Genomic DNA, 18,917 nt, shown 5'->3' with positions numbered 1-18,917 from the left:
CCACTCGTCAAGGACATAGGTAGCAGGTAGAATGCCACTTAAAGGCCGATCTCATGGTACCCGGCTGGTGGTTACGGATCACCGCCTAATGACGAACTCTTGACAGGGTTGGTTTGGAATCATCAACGGCCGTTATTCCAGACTCGGTACTGTCTAGGATGCTCATCTGCAGCTGTATCCGTATAATTGTGGCAAAACGTGTGAATTAATAATTGAAGCTCAAAAGGCGGAACCCCCGATATGGCTCAGCTCTGAGTTGGGTAAAGTGTACGACCGTTCCAGACTTTTTAACATGCAGAGAGACATTGGAACCAAAAGAAACCATACCTACCTACTCCGCAAGCTCCGTAAGCATCACTGATACAGCCTAGTCATGTGTCACGGGCATGCTTTGCCTGCCGTGAGTCTTGCCCCCCCCTTTGCCCATCCGCATCGTCGGATTCTTGTCGTATATTCCTACCTGAACTGTAGCAGGCCATGTTGCCACAAAAGTGTGTAGAAATTAGACACCAAGTCATTTGCTCCGAACGGAGACTTTAGGGGTACGATAACCGTCGACTGGGGCCGAGACGGGGCATCTCTCGGTTGATCAGTTGAGTTCGCAGCGATGTTCGGGGCGATGTTCGGGGCGATGTTCAATGTTCCAGCGGTCGGAACGACACCGCTCAGTCAGTCCAAAAAGAACGAGGTGGAGCGGAGGAATACTACAATCGGACTTCGCGATCCTGAAGCCTTCCACTTTTCTCTGGGGCTTGTCGTCTGTCTATGACTCTATTGGGCTGCCTGGTATCAGAATGGATGGACCGTAAGACACTTTTCGGAAGCTCCTCCGCCTACCCCATCCAAAATTTCCCAAACAATGTACATCAACTTCGTTTTCACTCAAGATACCTCGCCTCAAAGGCCTAAACGACATTCATGCTGCCACGCTTGCAGCTCAATAAATCAGCGTACATTGAAAATAAGACAGCATCTGCCAACGAAAGCTTTCCATCTTGCCGAAAGTTTCTCCGGGCCAAGAGAACAACCCCGCCAAACGGGTGCATCATTCACCAAAAGGGGCCGCCCACCTTCCCCTGCAGCATGGGCCCCGGTCTCTCTCTCTCTGAAGCATTTGAGCGGAACTTCTGTGTAACCCGCGATCCAGAGCAGACAATCTCCCCGACTCGGATCCGGTGAGAAGCAGACGTGGCCCTGCATCTGCGTATATCTTGCCCTATGAAAAACGGGTATGATATACAAGGGGAAGAGATGAAGTTAAAATGATCGACAGTGAGTTAACCGTATATTTCCCGGCAGAGCGGCCTTTTGGTATCTTGTACGAAGCACAGTGAGTGAGTGAGTGGTGTTACCTGACATCTGATGGACAATAATAGGCTTTGCCCCCCATTCATATGCTCTTTCCGGGTATGTTCTGTACAGGTGACAGTCCCCAAACTACTGCGTGCAAGTCCTACCTTGCCATATCCAGTCGTGACCAGATCCTATAGATTTCATCTCTAATCACCTCGTGGCCGAGGCTCCTCTGTAAGTTTTGTCAGCTGCAGTTTCAGGACCAGCTGTCAAACTGGGAGAACGAAAGCTTACTGGATGGAAGGTTTTCCCATAAGATGTCGGGACATACCACATGGAATTCCGAATCATGACATCCTCCGCGGCAAATTGCAGCGACGGATAGTCGCGTTTAGCTCTCGCCATGTAACACAGAGCCAGCAAACCCCAGTCTCCCGATCTCTCGGCCGGGCCCAGGCATGTCTCCGGGTCCGCGAGCGGTGACAGCGGAGACAAGGTATTGCTGCTCGCACCGCCCTCAGTACTCACTGTCGTGCGATTCGGGGCCGGCGTCGGATCCGTCATGTTCGGGTTGTTGTCTTTACCTCCGACGAGGAAGAACCAAGTCTCGGTCCTGTTGTACGCTGGTTCCATGACGCCCGGTTCACAGAAACGATGCCCTTCAAACTCGGCGTCGTAATCGACGAACAGAACCTTTGGGGTCGTAAACCTTGAGTTGACGGCTTCGATGGAACTCCTCAGTTTCTCGTTGACTGCCACGACCATGTCGTTCATCCTCTGGCGTACGTCCTTCTTGAGTTTTGGCCCCTGCCACCAGACACCGAGAGTACAATTGTCGCACTCATCGGTCTCCACGCTGAAGAATCGAGCATAGCCAGTCACGGTGATGATGAACCACGGCCGCTTCTCCCACTGCACTGTGTCCAGTATTTCCATAATGACCATCTCCAGCCGCTGCGAGAAGTCCGAACTCTCGATCTGATCGGTGACATACTGCAGAGCTGTCTCGCAACTGCCAGAGTTGAAGCTGTAAAAGCGGAAAATGCAAGCATTCATCACAGAGAAAAAGCCCAGGTCGTTGCCCCCGATAGAGAGTACCGCGAAGTCAGCGTTGACCGACTTGTTGAAGCTGTCGACCTGGCTGTGATCGCCACCCGATAGAACATTACTAGTGGTAGACCCGGTGCAAGACAAAAACTGAAATGTTGCTGTTCCTGGGGCTTGGCTTTCGGCCAGGTCGGTGAAGATTAAGACGGGATATGCGTGAGATCCTAGCCTGCATTCGTCCTCGACGCCATCAACGCCGGTGCCGATGCCGGCACTATACGAGTCACCAAACGCAACAAAACCAGGCGCCTGTTGGGACTGTCGGTGGTCATTCCAGAGTGAGTGCTTGAAGTAAGCAGGAGAGCGCGCTACAGAAAGTCTCAGTAGACCGTCTGAGAAGCTACAGTATTTGTAAGGGATTATGGAGCCATGCCTTTGTCAGAAGAAAGCAGTATATGTTGGTCTCTGGTATAGTCTCCGGAGTAAAAGACTTGTGGCACTGCGGAGGCCAGTCTAGCTCCCACCAGCCAGCATAGCCCGAGAATAGTAAATGATGTGAAAAGCATATTGAAGTTCGCGGCAAGACAGAAATGTGAATGATACTAGATCACCGCGCGCCAGAGCGAACTTTGATGTGTGAACCCAGATCCATGCATTCGAGGTATGGTTCGAGTTGCAGGAAACACCGAGAAGAGCAAACAAAGACATGTAGTCTAGAAGTTGTAGATAACGGTAGATATATTTTAGAGACAGCGGCAACGGATGCCGGGCGGCGCAGCGTCAGCGTGACCGACGATACGCTTATCTCAGCCATTTTAGCTCGTTGGGAAGGAATGGCGCTGGACCAGTTACTTGGACGAATGGCTGCACGAGGGATATTTCCGACCGATGGCAGGTCCTCCCATTCATGATTCCAGGCACCCAGAGGTTGTATCCCCCACCCTCTCAATGGGCGAGATATTGCAGGTGACACAATTGTCATCTTATCTCACAATCTATCTACCTAGGTATATCACTTCTTCTATTTCCGGCGTCATGATCCCGGAGGCGGCTCCGAAGCCGGGTCTTCGCCGGAGTGGACGGGAATTGCGGCCCCTTCGGCCCGTATTAGTCCGTCGCATTTGTTGAGGTCGGTTATAACGGAATCCTACCTACAGCTCAGGCTACCCTTTTGTCGTTGATGTAGCTTCACAAGGGGCTGTTCAACGCGAGGTCCAACGCTTTCTTCCTCGGACGCCATGGTGTGCGAACAAGGGGCATTGGTCATTCTTCGGTCCATCTCTTCATCTCGACTTCTAGCTTATCGGCTTCCCGACTTGGCTTGCATGTGAAAAGAGGAGCTACGGTCTTCTAGTGTCCTGGCGAGACAGCTTTACCGTCGCAAATTGCAAGCAGCGACATGCACATTTTCGGGAACATCTTGACAGCCAAGGCCAAGCTTCGACAGTACAGGGCAGTTTGCGGGATGGCGTGTCCGGGGCCTCAAGTTGGTGGGTGAGGTGGACTGCGCACATGCGTCCTATGCAAAGCTTACCTCCCTTGGCTGCCAATTCGTGCATCGTGCTGTAAGATATTAACTGTTGATATTCGGAAATTTTCCCTTCGACATTGAAATGGTAACTAAGGATGAGATGGCCAGATGCTAAAAGGTCGAGACCTCTGAAGTGGTACCTTGGGAGCGGGTATTGTATTCGTGGGCACCTTCCGAGAACCGATCAAAATAGCCCAGTGACGTAATCGTACCTATCGCTGCTTCCCGCCCAGCCTGGTTTCCCGTGACTGCATTTCCAACCGCGCTCAACGTCATAGCTTCCTCCTCATCCCAGACTCGTCCACCCCGCCAGCTGCTGATCGCCAGATCCCGCCTCATTACCTTCCCCGTTAAACTAAGGTAGATGCAGGCAGCACAGGGTTGACTTGGCAGATTGGTGGACAAGATGACGACCTATGCAAATCAACTCGCTAGTTCCAGGCCCGCTCGTTGGCTGGTCTTCCCCTCCATGTGCCACATCAGGAGCCACCGTAACTCGTCCGTTTGCGCCAGCTTTGACGTGATCTCGTCTAGTCTCTCCGTGCCGGGTTGTCTACGGCCAATCCAACGTCGTAGATGAGCTCATTTGCATCTGTTCTAACCTGTCGTGCCTTGCCTTGCTTTGGCCATGTCCAAGCCACCTTTTTTTTCTTCCTCGTTTCTTACCTGCGGCAACGATACCGACCACAGTAGAACCAAGGTGTGGCTGCTAGGATGTACATGCCTGGAGAACAATGGCATTAGCCTGGTCAGACCCCTCATTCCTATTCTCGCGCGTCACTTTGGGCAATCCGGTGGCTGCGAGGCATACGTGTGCCGCTAGCTGGTCCAGCATGACGGGATAGTTGGACAATTCAAGGCCAAGATATATCTCCTTCTGTCTCGAGCCGTCGTACCCGTTAGGTACGTTACCGCGTTGTCTCTTGCCTCGGGAGGGCAGAGAAGTACTTGTCTACCCCGTACCTGGCCATCCCGTCTGTTGCGTGCCCACCTCAGCCGTCCAGGTTGACCACTGTGATGTATTTCCAGGTATCAGAAGCAGGCGGGGATATTCGAGGCCCAAAAGACGTCAGACCTGCAGGCTGCTTGCTATTCGAGGCCTCCCACGTTTACCTTAAAAGACACCTCTTTGCCCAGTCTCACCCCGCCTTCTTGGAATTCTCTCTTACATCTAGAACATAAACAACAAATTGTCGATACTGTCCGGAACACTCAGGACTAAATATCCAATCAATTGTGCGGATTACAAAAACACAAAGGCTTTCACACCAACCCATAGTATTCACCGATCAATATGGAGACCATCAACAACATCGCGGGCGCGGCGAGCAAGGCCATCTGGGGCACAAACGAAGCCAACCAAGAGCCCGTCTCTGGTGTCAAGGGCAACACTAACCAGGGTGAACCGTACGACGCTGGCAATATCGGTATGCGATCACCATGGAGCTTCTGCTTTAAAACCTAGCTTCACATAACACCGATTCTGACTCCCAAGTAGAAGACCCCGTGAACAAGGAGAAGAAGGCCAACGTGGCCGACGCTCACGCCTCTGAGCCGGCGACTGGATCGACAGCAACAACGACCACTGGGCTGTCTACCACCACTGCCCCAACCACAAGCACCGGCACTGCGACGACTGGCACAACCGGTACAACTGGTACTGAGACCGGAATCGAGCACAACTTGACCGACAGGTCGCGTGCTACCGAGGAATCCACTACGCGCAAGGCGACAGAGGAGTTGTCCCCGAAGGACAAGGAGGAGATCGGCAAGCCAGAGCTCAAGCACACATCACCCAACGAGGTCCCCTCAGCCGACAGCGCCAAAGGGAAGACTGAGACGCGAGCCCCCAGCGATCCAGCCACCGACCCTGCCCCTAAGGGTCAAGATGTGAACAACAGCGCGTCCGGCCCGACTACTGGTGGCGATAAGCTTGACGGCCCAGGTCCGAGACCTCTGGAGGCCGTTGCCAAGGAGCGTGGTGGTGATGCCGGCAATGTCAAGGGATCCTCAAAAGGTGGCCTTATTGGAGGCGAAGAGTCCACGACTGGCACCGAAGAGAAGAAGGACGAGGAGGACCCCAATGCAAGCCACGGCGAGGAGGGCACAGGTGAGAAGCTCGTCAAGGCTTCGGGACTGGCCGCGGATGGCGGCGACTTTGATGCGACGAGGCCTGGTGCCGGCCGCGAGGCGGAGCGTAAGTGTAGACCCGGAAAATATGGTGGTAACATGGTAAACTAACACTTCGTTCAGGCCTCCTAGATGAGAAGGATCCTTCCCATGCTGCGGCCAAGGCATCTGCCAAGTCCGGCGCCGACAAGCCCAGTGACAATACCAGTGACAATACCAGCGAATCTCACAGCTCCAGCACGGGCACTGGCACGGAGAAGGAGAAGGAGAGTCTCAAGGACAAGATCAAGGCCAAGCTTCACCGTCACTAGGAGATGGGCGTGTCGACTTCTCTATAATCTTGTCCATTTTGTATCATCAACGACTCCTAGCACCAGCGCCGGAACACGATCATGACGGCTGTTTAATGATTTGTAGCACCGAATGATTAAATTAATAAAATACCAACGTTTAATCATTCTAGTTGACATGTATATGATATATGTGCGTGAAGCACTCTTACTGAGATATTTAAATCGTGCTCTTATTATAAACGTCTAGGAGACAAGCAAATACGAAGGAAACCCGTATAGGCAGACCAAAAGCATTTACATTGACTTATACAATCATCAACACCTTTTACGTCTCATCCCATCACCGTCCCTACGCCATCCGCATTCTCCTAGTTGAGGTTGATACCCAATACAGCCCGCGCATGGCTCGCAAAGCCTTCATAAACACCAAAGCTGTCTTCATGAAAAATTTACCCCTACAATGCCGTTTTCGACAGTTCAAGGAGCCGACATACACACCCATTCAAGACGACAAAACGGACATGGACCTCAATGGAACAATTCTCAGGGTCTTTGAATCTGATTGATATTATAAAAAAAGCCACGACCTAACAAGGAGCGTGATGGCAAACCGGCCGTACTGGCTCGAGGTTCCCACGTCCAATTCCAACATCTGCTTACATCGTATGATGCCAGTGACTTCTTTTCCCAGCTCGACATATTTCATCCCAGAAAAAACCCATATATCAAGATGTCTCTTTCTCTCTCTCTCTCTCTCTCTCTCTCTCTCTCTCGTTCACGTTTCACCAGACGCCGTTTGAGCTTTTTTTCATTTTCCGGTTTTTTTTTCGGTTGGCTTTCCACCCCAAACGTCAGGTTCCCTTCATATCTTTCATTTTCCCTGCTGGCTCGCGTTCATGTCGAACATATCTGCGAGTCAAGTCGTTCTTTTCCAACATCGCCCTTGCTATGGTATGGACGGGAACCCGTCGGCCAATATGCAGGAGCAGTGGGCTTATTAGTCCCACGTCGTTATATCATCCAATCTCCCCATGTCGGTTGATCCCTTTTGAACAAGGAACAACCGACATCATTCATCCTCTTCTGCATGGAGCAGGTGTCTCTATTCGGCACTACTCCGTCGGATTCATCGTCCATCGGCTAAAGAGCCAAATTGGCGACCTATCTCCTCCGCGCTCACCGGTTGAGAAAGCTCTGAATCTGACCACCTGATATGCAGTTGGCACCTAAACCAAGCTCTGAATTTTCATCACAACCACGGCGGAGCGCCTCAAAGGGCTCGGGCTCATGGTGTTGATGGACACCTCGTGCGCCTCGAGTATTTCTTCGACGCGTACAACGTCCAAACCTGTAGCAGGCCCCCCTGATCATGCTGGGATTGCCGGCATGAATGAGGCATGATAGGATGCTGTCTCCATTCGAATAATCGCCGATCATAGGAAGCCAGATTCAGCAAGAACTCTGTATCAGAGTTAGTAAAGGTGAATCAAGGTCTCCGATTGAAGTCCCGCATTGGACACCCAGTGCTACGTACCTCACGATCTTTTCGTCTTCGCGCTCGCGTGGTTCCACTTGCAAGCTCTTGTCGTACATCTCATGCACGTCTCCAGCAGCTTGCATATTACTTATTATGTAATCTTGCAGCTCCGGGACAGGCTGTAGTGAGTAGCCAACAGCTTGGTACTGTTGGATGTCACGGATAACTTCCGCCGTCTTTGCCCGCTTGGCAAAGTTGATGAGGTTGGTCTTCTTGATAATGGACGGAATTCCGTCCTCAATGAAGGTCAAGTCGGTAAGGTAAACACCTGCAAGGGCGGGAATGTTAGTACCGGCTTTGAGGGTTCTTTCGCAGGTAGTGAAAGAAGCAATGTTACGCACCGAAGAAGGGAATACAAGGCGGGTTTGCCACGTGCAAAGCCTCTCTGTACTCGCCAAAGTTCTTTGTGCTGGCCATGAGCTTTCTCATGGTTTCCAATACACCCTGAGTTCTTTGTGGTACTTGATCCCAAGTTCTCTTCAAGCGAGCAATAGGCGCTGTTCCGAGAGCTGAGATGATTGAGGTTAGGGTGGAAAAGTTGTTGAGACTGCGGCATTTCTGTGGACTGTTAGCTTCAAAGTTCATCCATGGTAGTAGGTTTTACTCACGTCGGCGACAGAAACGAAGTGCTTGATCACGATCACACGCTTCTTCACATCCATCTGAGCCAAGATCATCTCCGCCACCCAATTCGTCATTTGGTTGGAGTGCAGAATGAGAGCCTTGACATTGGGTGCCGGTTCCGGTTCTCCTTCGCCCACCTTCTTTTGCCATGTCTTGTTAAGACATTCCGTGGGCTTAATCTTTCCATAGAGCCTCGACTCGATTATGGTGAGCTGGCGAGCGAATTCCGTGACATCGATATCCAGGAACTTGAGCTTCTTCATGTTCTTGGGCATGATGGGCGATGGCGTATTTTGGTTGAGCGTCTGGACCATACGGCGAGCTCCAGCTTGTTGACCACTGAGCCGTTGGTCCAGGACTGCCATTAGTGGCGCAGAGCCTGGTGTCTCTGTAGACTTGACCGTGTCCCTCGCGAAGGTGTAAACATCTCGGATGAGCTGCTTCGATTCCTCGTTATGCTCTTCCATCCAGAAGTTATCGAACCAACTCTTCAGAATGTTGACGACACGGAAGCGAATGAGTTTCTGTTTCCTGTCTCGCCAGGCCTCGAAATCCGATTGTGAGAGACCTTCAGGTGGCTGAATACCAAAGCGATTGACAATCAGTTTGAAAAGATCTTGAGCGGTTGTGAAGGACCTGTATGTGAGCAGGAAGGTGTTGTTGAAGTTCGAGTCAAGCTTGTCGTGTCGTGTCAGTTGCTCGACGAGCGCCTCCAACGTACCGCCCTTGACGATGGGCGGCGTCAGCTTGTTGTCCCAGGCAAGATCTGGCTCATGGTCCAGTTTAAGGAACTCGGGCGTATCATCAACAGGAGGCATGTTGCTCTGAGGGTTGGGGTCGTCACCCAGAATTTTCTTAACCTTTGAGTAGTCGCCTCCTCGAAAGTTGCCAGTGGTCTCTCCCTCGGTAAAGGATTGTGAAGTGATCATTGGGGGTCGCGATGCTGAGGGAGTGGTTCGTGATTCCGTGCGCTGATGGGGTCTGTCGTACGGAGCAGTTTCTCCCCGACGGAGTTGTTCGCGCTGCATAGCGTCTTCTCTCTGTCTCGAATCGACTTGTTGCTGCATGTTAATTTGCACCTGTTCAGACAACAGCTGTAATGAAAAGCCGATGTGCGAGGAATTCGTCTCGAGGGCCTTGGCACATTGTCGGACATAGTCCAGTCGGTTCTCGAGGGCCTCGCCTCGAACCTCGGCCCATTCGTCAGCCAGGGGCCCGGCCACGGCCTGGCACCCTAGCAGCAGGTCTGACATGTTGTCATACAGACTCTGCTTGTTGGCGGCGAAGTCTGCCAACTGGGGCGTTTGGAAACTGTTGCCGAGGGATGAGAGGTCGATAGACTCGATGAGTGCAACCCAGGGCTTGAACGTCTCCAAGACCTTGCCTCCAGCCAAACAGACATTGTTGCCAATAACTTCGTGCTTGAAAGGTGAAGTGATCTTGTCCGCCACAACCAAATTCTTGTCCAGTTCTCTTATGCTGAAAACAAGCATCCGTTTGAGCTCGTCCAATCTCTCGAGCTGCTTGCCATCTAGAATTGCCGTGGGCTCGACCACGCCCTCCTCGTCTTCCAAGAAATTCGCAGTGATGGGATCGCGGGTCCCCAGTCCGTTATTCTGCCAGCTGCCGCCAGTAGAACTTCCGATGACAAACCCAGGGAAAAGGCGCGGAATCTCCTCTCCTCGTTGTTGGCGGGCAATTTCGACATAGCTGAAAACGCCAAGTAGCACTCCATCGGCTTCCTGGAGACACTTCTGTACAGATTCGGCATTGGGCCAGTCAGCAGCAGCGATGTGAGATGAGATTACGAGCTTCGAGAATTTTGACATCATGTCTCTGAAATGAGGATAAAGGGCCTTGTTCGTAGAAATAATGGAGGGCTGGCCGGAGTGATTATCGGTCGTGCCAGATCCAGCAGCTAAAAGTAGTCTCAGGTGGTCTGAGATGTCCTCTGCGCGCGCAACATATTCGGAACGGTTGCCACTGGTAATGGCATCGCGATAACGGTCAACAGCTCGGCGCATGTTGGAAACCAGGCGTGTCCAGGTTAGCGGTGGTGCTGAGCCATCATCGAAGAAGGAACGAGGCACGGTGCTGGTGGGCGGCGTGTTGTAAGAAGTGCTGGTGAACGAGGTCGCCGATGCAATCATTGGGGTTGCGTTGGGTGCCAAGTTCGGGTTCAGGTACGTGCCGTCTTTCTGCCGGGTGACAGGTGCGGCACCGTTCATAGAGTCCATCGAAGTGGAGGGTGAGAGCATTTCGCTACGAGACCGACGATTACGAGGCTATCATGCACATGTACAGGTTAGCAAAAGCTCCCCACGGTGGTGCGGGCTTTGCGGCATGCGCTCTTACCAAAGACCCACGAGATGCGAGCATCAAAGACTCGCCCTCCAACTCGGATGCGGAGTTTGCTTCAGAGTCTTCGTCTTCATCTTGCGTCAAGCCCCTAGCCATCATCTCTGGTGGTGGCCGTGTCTTCTCGGGGACATTGACGTTTATCCGGTTACGGGGTCCCGTCTCATTGGTAGATACTGGAGACTCCAAAGGCAATTCCATGCTTCGATCGCCCGTCATCATATTGTAGTAAAAGAGGCGCCCGTCGGGGGTTGCTTGCGGGATCCAGAAGTCGGCCCTTGATTTGTCGCCGAGATCCGTGCCTTCGAGCGGGAGGCCGGTAGAGTCGTCCAGCTCCGATTCGTCATCTTCTTCCAGCTGCTCGTCGTAGACCTCCTGGTTGTCCTCCTCATCGTCAACATGGTCAAGGTCGCCGTTCTGGTCATGCTCGGGGATTTCGTCGGGACTCGTAACGATTTGACAGTAGTTACTGGGGAACCAGCCGCGCACACCGTTGATAACACCGTCCCACCATCCGCTTTCCAGCTGTGTTATAACTTGAATAACGTCTCCTTCGTGGAAACTGAGACTCGTGCGGTCGTCGGCCTCGTAATCGTACAAGGCGCGGACGTACATGGTGCCGGGCGGGGCAGTGCCCGCAATACCGTTCATCATGGACGAGGAGGAAGTGATGGCCTGTGAGTAGGGTGAGAAGGCGTGGCCGACGTTGGATTGATCCAACGCCGGTTGGGAAGGGTAGTAGTAGTTGGTAGCGTCGTGATTGAGGTTTTCGCGCGAAGGCTTTTTGCGGGAATTGTAGTTGTTATTCTGACCCTGGAATAGTGCCGGCACTGCGGTCTGTGTCATCAGCATGATGAGGCGGTCGCGCTGATAACCCAAGGAGGGGAAAAGGGTCAAGTCATGATCCGGGCGCGTCTACTCTGTTGTTGCTTGGACCTTTTTTCGGCGGGGGTCGGCGAGGGAGGTTTGTTGAATCGTCAATCGTAAGAAGTCGTGAAGAAGAAAGCAGAAGAAGGCGTAGGTAGTCAGATGGGAGGGAAGCGACAAGTTGTTGAGTTGCAGAAACCCACAATCCAGGAGTCGCAGGTTTGGAGCCGGGGGGGGGTAAAGTTGCGGGGGCGACGTTCGTCTCGTCTGGCAACAGGCGCAGCCGTGTGTCGACGAGGTCGGTGGATTGGATAGGATTGGATAGGCGCAGGCGCTGGTGCCGGCGCTGACACTGAGGTGGACAGTCAGGTCGCTGTCTGGGTCGGTTGTCGCGTTGAAGAATTGGAAGTTCGAGCGAGCGAGCGGTCGCGACTCGGAGAGCTCACTGGTGGGATGAGATGAGAGAAATCAGTCGGCGGGTAGAGATGTGTGGGATGCGAGCGACGATTCGCCGGATATTTTTCTCACGTCGTCGTGTGTGCTGATGCTGGTGGACAGTCGGGACGGGAGGGGGGACTCGGGAGGGGAGAGGGGGCATGAGAAGGAGGATCGCCTGATGAGGGAAGGCCCCCCGAAAGACCAATGTCGCCTAGGCGATCTCTCGGCGGGTGTATCAGACCGTCTCTGTAAATGCCTCCCCTTTCTCACACTCTTCTCTTTCTTCTCAGGGTGCGCGACCTTTAGTGGTTGACGGCCAGTGTCGAATATCGTGCAAGCATCACGGCAACCGTTGGAGGGGTATCAAATGTATAACTAGATAGTAGATACGGATACCTTTGAACAAGGTATGGTGAACAGGTGTCTATCGTCCTCGTCCTCGTGGTCGTTCTCGTGGTGGTTCACTGGAGGTAGTGGTCAATGGCTGTATGTAGGCTGTGTGGGCGGGCTGCAGAGTCGAGGGGATTCGTCTGGCGACAATGGTGGCACGGGGGTCAACGGTAGGGTAGGTACCTGAAGGAGGATATTAAGCGCGATAGTAGGATGTAGTGTCTGTACCTCCAGATGCTTAATAGCCTAGCGATAACAAAGGCATGAAGAAGTCTCTCTGGGGGATGGTCGTTGGATGCCCGCGGTACCTCGATGGCGGAAGCTTAACAGCCCGGGGGGTGGTCAATGAGACGGACGGGACTGAAGGATTGCAACAAGAGGGGGGGGGCAGCCACGCTGCACGGGGTACCAGAATGGGGACCTTCCTCAGGCTTGGTGCCAGTGTAAGCCTAAGCCTGTAAGGTGAAGGGAGGTTAGGTAAGCTGGCTCCTCCCGTCCCGTCTTGTCTCTTTCCCTCGTGCTTTTTCCAGGATCCTGCTTGTCCGTCTCGTTGGGGCGGGTCTTTGAGTGCTCTTCTCAGTCTCTCATTGGCCAAATCTGTACCAACCCCTCCCCCTCCCCCTTGGAGGAAACACAAGGTGAGGAAGTGAAGGACAGTGTGGGTTGAGGTAAGGCAGGGGCATCAGTATGGAAGGCACTTTGGTCAACCTCCAGCCAGAATGAACCGTGAAAGGCGGGCAGAGCTTGAGTAGGCAAGGTAAGCCCGGGACGCGTGTTTGGCATTTAGGTGTCCTCAGCCTGTTGGCGGTTCCCTCCGACCATTGGATGTCTGTGTTTCTTCCCAAACCATGTTTTGAACAAGCAAGGCCGAGTCCGACTTCGTTTGGGTGGGTTGATTTCTCTCTGCGTCGCAAGCTGCGTCCCTGACAATGACAATCGACTTTCGAGATGTCCCTCACTGTACGGAGTATACCATTCAGATTGGCCTATATCTTACCTCAAACTGTCTGCAGGTTTGCTCGAAACAGAGAATCCTCGGTCAACTTTCCCAGCGAAACGCATCTTCCACTGTCCACAATACAGACGGGACGGAACGCAGACACTACTTAGTTTTGCAAACAACGATATCCATATCCCACGAGGCATCCCAAAACACCTTACTTTGCAGCTTACGGAGTACTACTTCCATTAGGTGTCACCTACCTTCCTTGCCTGAGAGAGAGCACCGGACGCAACGGGAGCCGGGAGCTAGGCCTCAGAAAGGACACTGTGCGGTCGGCAGGAGAGAAAGAGTGCAGGGGCCACCATACACCGATGTGGAGCCTGGGCACGAGCTTGACCGACCAAGAAGGAAGGAGGAAGGAGGAGGAAGGAGGAGGAAGGAAGTCCAGGACTAACCCGTCGAAAAGGCAGGTGGACCCCGCCGACCTGTTCAAATTTCACCTCATCTTCCATTTCGACCATTTCTCACACGGCCATCTTCCACCGCACTGTGCTCGGTTTACACTCGACGTTTCCAGGACGACAGATCACTCATGAATCCTCCGAATCCGAGTCCTCGTCTGTTCCCACATTGTGCTACGCGCGAGGGATCGTCCATGGCTTGATGATGCCAAAGCTGTCCATCCCCTCCTGCCACAGGGCAACGAAATGCGCGCGCTATCTACGTGATGATGCTCACCTTGACTCATCCAGGGTATCAAGTGGCATCCTCAAGTGTCCAGTCTCGCTCGCCATCCTGCTGCCCTCGAGAGTCGAGCGCCAACATGAGGTGTGCGCCAGGGACGGTTCAGATCCAGGCGCCGGCCTCAAGACGTTCCATCCCAGCCTGACCTCCTGGCTGCAACTCCAATCAGCCCGCACTCACTCTTCGTCTGAAGATGATGAAGGCGAGCCTGCGTTCACCACCTTGATATATCCCTCCGCGCCTGCCGACGGCTCATCGACTATCCATTGCCGACCGGGAGTAAGATGATGTCGCTGCCGTTGCACTCCGGCAAAGTATAAACCGGCTCACCCTGATCCGCCTTCACCCACTTCGTGTCCGGCCACGACGGCCCGGGAGAAACCACCGAGTGTATTGCAGCCGAGAGGAAGGATATGGGACATCGTATCGCACTTGATCCAAGCTTCGCCGCCGGAACAGCATTCCTCATGACGGCGATCCTGTGTGTGTGTGTGTGATTCCCTCTTGGCTTCTTCGTGTGCGCCGCGCCATGCCGTGATAATCAGCCGGATTGCCCGTTGCTTCGATGCCCATGCGTAATGCGCCGATGATGGGCGGTCATCCAGGACACTCCCACGCCTGACCGTACTCAGTACAAGGCGAGTGTCGGCACCATCGACGCCCTGAATCCAATCGATGAAAAAGGTTACTATGCTTCCGTTAGACGCTGTTGCTTCGTCGTAGTAGTGGATGAGGGAGGGGGGCTGGTGTACTGTACCTTACATCGAGGCCGAAGCAGGCGGGTCGGGTATTCCACTGTCGAGATACTCGGGAGAGCACCATCTCACACGACTCGCTGTGTATCTTGTCTGAGAAAGGTTACAGAATAGCTCCAGAGGGTATGGCTACCTACGAAGTCGAATAATAACGAACCCTCCCTCATCCACGCGTTCGTGAACGGGTTACGGTGCGGGGCGTTCCGTGAGTGAGGGGTGCAATCCGTGAGGAAAGAAGAAGAAGGGAAAAAAAAAAAAAGGGGTCGCCATCCTTTTCCCAGAGAACCCCTCCTGTGTTGCAGATCGGGACGATGTCAGATGTTCTCACGAGATTCCATTGCAACAATGGGCTCGGAACGAACCAGAGGTGATCGGTAGGCCGCAAGGTAGGCGTCCAATGCCAACACAGGTGGTCAGGCCGGGGCCACTGGCAGAGAGGCAACCTGCCATTTTCCAGTGCTTTTTTTTTCTAGAAAAAAAGCACACTTGCGAACCAGAGAACTCGAGCAGTGCGGTTTCAGGTCGTGATTCGTTCATGTTCCGGGGCCTTGGACCGGCGCCGCGATGACACTGACGCCGCTGATCCCACCTCACATCACCTCCCCTCCAGTCCATCGGCTATCCGTATGTAGCGTATGACTGTGATGTGACTTTGCAGATGTGATGTGCAATAGGCCACCCGTGACCCGACGACGCCTTATCAGGAACAAAAAATCCAGTCGTCAGGCACGCCGCACCCGACGTCAGGGAAATACCTACCTACCTACGTGCCTACCTACCTATCCGTACGTACTTCGTACTTTGCCAGTCCGGCTCAATGATCGTCAGGGGCCAGCTGCTCATCGCCTTCAGCCTCCCGCCGTGCCCGCCACAAGTTGCTGATCTGCAAGATGCTCGCTCGTCGGGTCGTTCTTTAGACTCTGTCAATGGTGCATCAGTGACTTTGCGAATCGAGCACGGAGTACGGTTAGATACAAAAGTCACCCAGTATGAAAGTTGCTGGTGCCAGCATTCCCCTTTACGCAAACCACATGTTCTCTTCTCCCTCTTGGCCCGCTACACTTATTCAGGGACCAGCACCGAGACCGCTATGATTGCTCGCCTTACTTTCCAAATCGCCTCACGGAGTCACGGTCTTTGAGAGGCAAATAGAAACTACGGAAACACTAGAAGAAGAAAAAGGTCCAAAGGGGGTACCCGGGACCAGCGGATGCCGGGAGGGGGAGGGGGGGGGGGGGGCATTCAAAGTACCTACGCTGACGCAGTAGGTATTAAGGGTAGTCCAGAAGTTCTGATGGCAACCCTTGAGCATGCTATTAATTAGACAGGCCCACCACACCTCCTCCACCGCGACCGTTCCAACAGCCATCCTGGAGCCCTGGGCCCCCTGGCACAAACGCGGAGCGCAAACAGGCACGCCTGACGCCGCACTGTCAACGGGGAACCGGTTGACCGGAACCCGTGCCGCGGCGCGAGGTGGGCTCTGACTCCCTCCGTGCCCAGGCATGGAGGCGCGCTCCATTTTAGCTGTTCCTAGTGCCCCGCCATCCTGGAGGGTTTCTGAACTCTCTCTAGCTTTTTTTTTCTTTCCTTTCGAACCCCCCCCCCCTCCATACGGATACTTTGGAACTAAATATCTTCTTTGCGATATCCTCGTCCTTATTTAGGGGTAAACACGAAAAAACGAGAGTGAGAACCCGTGGAAGGCGATACGTGCGCCGGGATTGTCCTATAAGCGTTCCCATATGGCAATCGTTGACGGCTCGCCCCAACAACGGCACCCAGCGCCTTACCAACATCAGACGAAAACTTGAAGACTGATAGCACATGGCTTATTATTGCAAAGTCAATAGAGGGGTCAATGAACGAGAGATTCCCGACTCGGCCGTCCCGGTCATGTATTTTGTTCTGGCTTGGCAGGCCTTGCCCTATGCCGAAGCTTCAAATGAAGGGCACCGAAAGCCCGGGTTAGACTGGGTCCTGGGCTCCTGGCGACATGTTCTCCTCCCGGCTTCCTTTCGTTGGCCTGGACCACTTCTGCTTCTAGATCCTCTTCCGGCGTCCGCTCGTAGGGTTAATAGATTGCCAGGTAGGCGGCGGGGACCTGGCTTGCCCTGGGTTAAGTTGGATTCGAAGGGCCCATATATTACAAGAGAGGGACTATTGCAGGTGGTAAATGGAGTGCCGGACTGGGGTGCATGTTAACCTGGTTGAGCGGTGGCCGGAGACGGAGCTGGACCATCGAGGGGAACTCTGACTCTCTGAGCCCGAAGTTGTATGCGATACAGAGTAAGGCAAGTACGGTGTACGATATCCCCTCAAGGTATCGGGATTCTAGATTCCCAATGCGCATATTCGTCGTGGCAGACACGTCAATGCGTTGGGAAATGGCTTTGTCGGTGAGGCCCATTGCTTCCAGATTCATCGATCGAGCCAGCAGCACGTCTCCCAAGGCTAATCTGGCGTGCGCTGACGCCGACGCCGACACCGCGGTGACTTGCGGCGTCAGGGAGAAATGGTCGATGTGAAGCGGGTGATATCGTGAGCGTAAAAGAGAATAGAAGAGGGGATGTCCACTCTCTTGCTGCGACCCAGCAGTCGAAGCGCAAGTGTTGTTAGTTGGCTCCCCACAGATATGACAGGACTTGCCCTTTCGGTTCTCTAACCCTTGAAATTCAACATCTGTCCGCCATTTCGTGTACCCACTCCGACATTTCGTCGTTCGAGACCGACAAGGTGAAAGACGCGCTTACAAGGACTCACCGCATCGTTGGTGCTTGACAGGCGATGGGATGCCCCTCTATCTGTAGAGTCCAGGGCTCTGTATCCGTACATACTCGATAGGGACTCGGTTGAATGTGCGCTTTTGTCCCTGCAGTTCGAGGGCCCCGGAAGCGCCAGTTCACGATATCGACGGGGGGTGCTTGAGGGCGGTGACGCCCGGAACGGTGAACTGTAAGTACAAGCGAGCGAGCGACGGACCTTGCAAGGTCTAGGATGACAGTACCCGTAGCGCAGCATGATGCGTGACAGCGAATTCTGGGTCATCATCCATGGGTTCAGACTTCAGAGAGGGGGAGGGGCGCGACGGTCGAGACTCGAAATTCAAGGTGGACGTCTTGGAGGGGGAGGGACCGGAGGGTGACAGCGTAAAGGCAGGTTTGTGGCGCCAGGGATGCGAATGAGAGAGCCGAAGAATCGACGAGGCCGATAGGGCCAGAGCGGATTCCGAGGGAGTTGTGAGGATTTCCGTACGGATACCATGTTTGACATATCGTGACATGCAAATGATAATCGCAGTGGAGCGTTGCTCGATTTCCCCTAGACTTCGGCGGGTTGGCGACATGGACAGGTCAGTAAGGAACAGATCCGTAATGACGGGACATTTGCAATGGAAGCATTGGACCCAGTCATGGAAGGCGTGTAGAAAATTGTGTAACTCGCTTGGACAAGAGAACGGGATCGAGAAACAATGTGGCACATCCATGATACCTACCCCCAGGGCCCTGACGGTTCTAGGATGGACCGTTTGGGACCGCAGGCCCGGGGAGAACAGGGGACGGGGCGTGTTTGGGTTGTAATTGTATCAACATGATGAAATGACTTGGGAGTATGCACAAGTTACAACTCGTGAGGTGGAAACTTGGTAAGTTCGAGGGACAAAATACTGTGCCACCTTATGGAAAAAGGAACCGGCCTCCGCCGCACTTGAGAATCCAAACCCACCTGGAGGTTGGAGAAGGGGAGGAGGTACGGATGGAAGGTGGCAGTAGCACTGGCACCAGCGTCAGTTTCTATCCCTCATTTTTCTACGGATAGTAAGGTACGGAGGGAGTACTTGCAACTTGCAAGAGCACATGAAAACCCTTGACGAATCTCTGCAGTGCAAATCTATCTCAGCGCAACAGGGACTCTGACGGACATAATAATACCTAACTACTAGGTACCTGATTGAGCAAGGGGTCTA

The 18,917-nt window shown here is 53.5% G+C and overlaps 5 protein-coding genes across 5 annotated transcripts; 2 read left to right on the top strand and 3 right to left on the bottom strand.

The window, feature by feature from the left end:
• Positions 1–1,294: 1,294 nt before the first annotated feature.
• On the bottom strand, positions 1,295–3,056 carry BDP81DRAFT_160383 (SGNH hydrolase-type esterase domain-containing protein). Its single transcript, XM_060582024.1, has 3 exons — positions 2,774–3,056; positions 1,588–2,708; positions 1,295–1,525 (listed from the first exon to the last, which is right to left on the bottom strand). The coding sequence occupies exons 1-3, from the start codon at positions 2,904–2,906 to the stop codon at positions 1,454–1,456; spliced, it is 1,326 nt and encodes a 441-aa protein (XP_060448862.1). The 5' UTR covers positions 2,907–3,056; the 3' UTR covers positions 1,295–1,453.
• A 2,109-nt stretch (positions 3,057–5,165) lies between these two features.
• On the top strand, positions 5,166–6,312 carry BDP81DRAFT_390979 (uncharacterized protein; the record flags this gene model as incomplete). Its single annotated transcript, XM_060587486.1, has 3 exons — positions 5,166–5,298; positions 5,370–6,068; positions 6,125–6,312. 3 exons carry the CDS (start codon positions 5,166–5,168, stop codon positions 6,310–6,312), a joined length of 1,020 nt encoding a protein of 339 aa, XP_060448861.1.
• Positions 6,313–7,727: 1,415 nt separating this feature from the next.
• Positions 7,728–11,665, bottom strand: BDP81DRAFT_458425 (RasGEF domain-containing protein; the record flags this gene model as incomplete). Its single annotated transcript, XM_060593410.1, has 5 exons — positions 7,728–7,755; positions 7,829–8,099; positions 8,173–8,389; positions 8,440–10,740; positions 10,811–11,665. The coding sequence occupies 5 exons, from the start codon at positions 11,663–11,665 to the stop codon at positions 7,728–7,730; spliced, it is 3,672 nt and encodes a 1,223-aa protein (XP_060448860.1).
• A 1,612-nt stretch (positions 11,666–13,277) lies between these two features.
• Positions 13,278–14,010, top strand: BDP81DRAFT_160347 (uncharacterized protein). Its single transcript, XM_060582023.1, has one exon. It carries the CDS (start codon positions 13,438–13,440, stop codon positions 13,903–13,905), a length of 468 nt encoding a protein of 155 aa, XP_060448859.1. The 5' UTR covers positions 13,278–13,437; the 3' UTR covers positions 13,906–14,010.
• A 3,492-nt stretch (positions 14,011–17,502) lies between these two features.
• BDP81DRAFT_160298 (uncharacterized protein) lies at positions 17,503–18,494 on the bottom strand. Its single transcript, XM_060582022.1, has 2 exons — positions 17,704–18,494; positions 17,503–17,611 (listed from the first exon to the last, which is right to left on the bottom strand). The coding sequence occupies exon 1, from the start codon at positions 18,435–18,437 to the stop codon at positions 17,943–17,945; it is 495 nt and encodes a 164-aa protein (XP_060448858.1). The 5' UTR covers positions 18,438–18,494; the 3' UTR covers positions 17,503–17,611; positions 17,704–17,942.
• Positions 18,495–18,917: the final 423 nt, after the last annotated feature.

The sequence above is a fragment of the Colletotrichum phormii genome (assembly GCF_030913505.1).
Source record: "Colletotrichum phormii strain CBS 102054 chromosome Unknown BDP81scaffold_4, whole genome shotgun sequence".
Taxonomy (NCBI): Eukaryota; Fungi; Ascomycota; class Sordariomycetes; order Glomerellales; family Glomerellaceae; genus Colletotrichum; species Colletotrichum phormii.
Note: the sequence above shows the minus strand (reverse complement) of the source record. Positions and strands in the feature narration are given on the sequence as shown.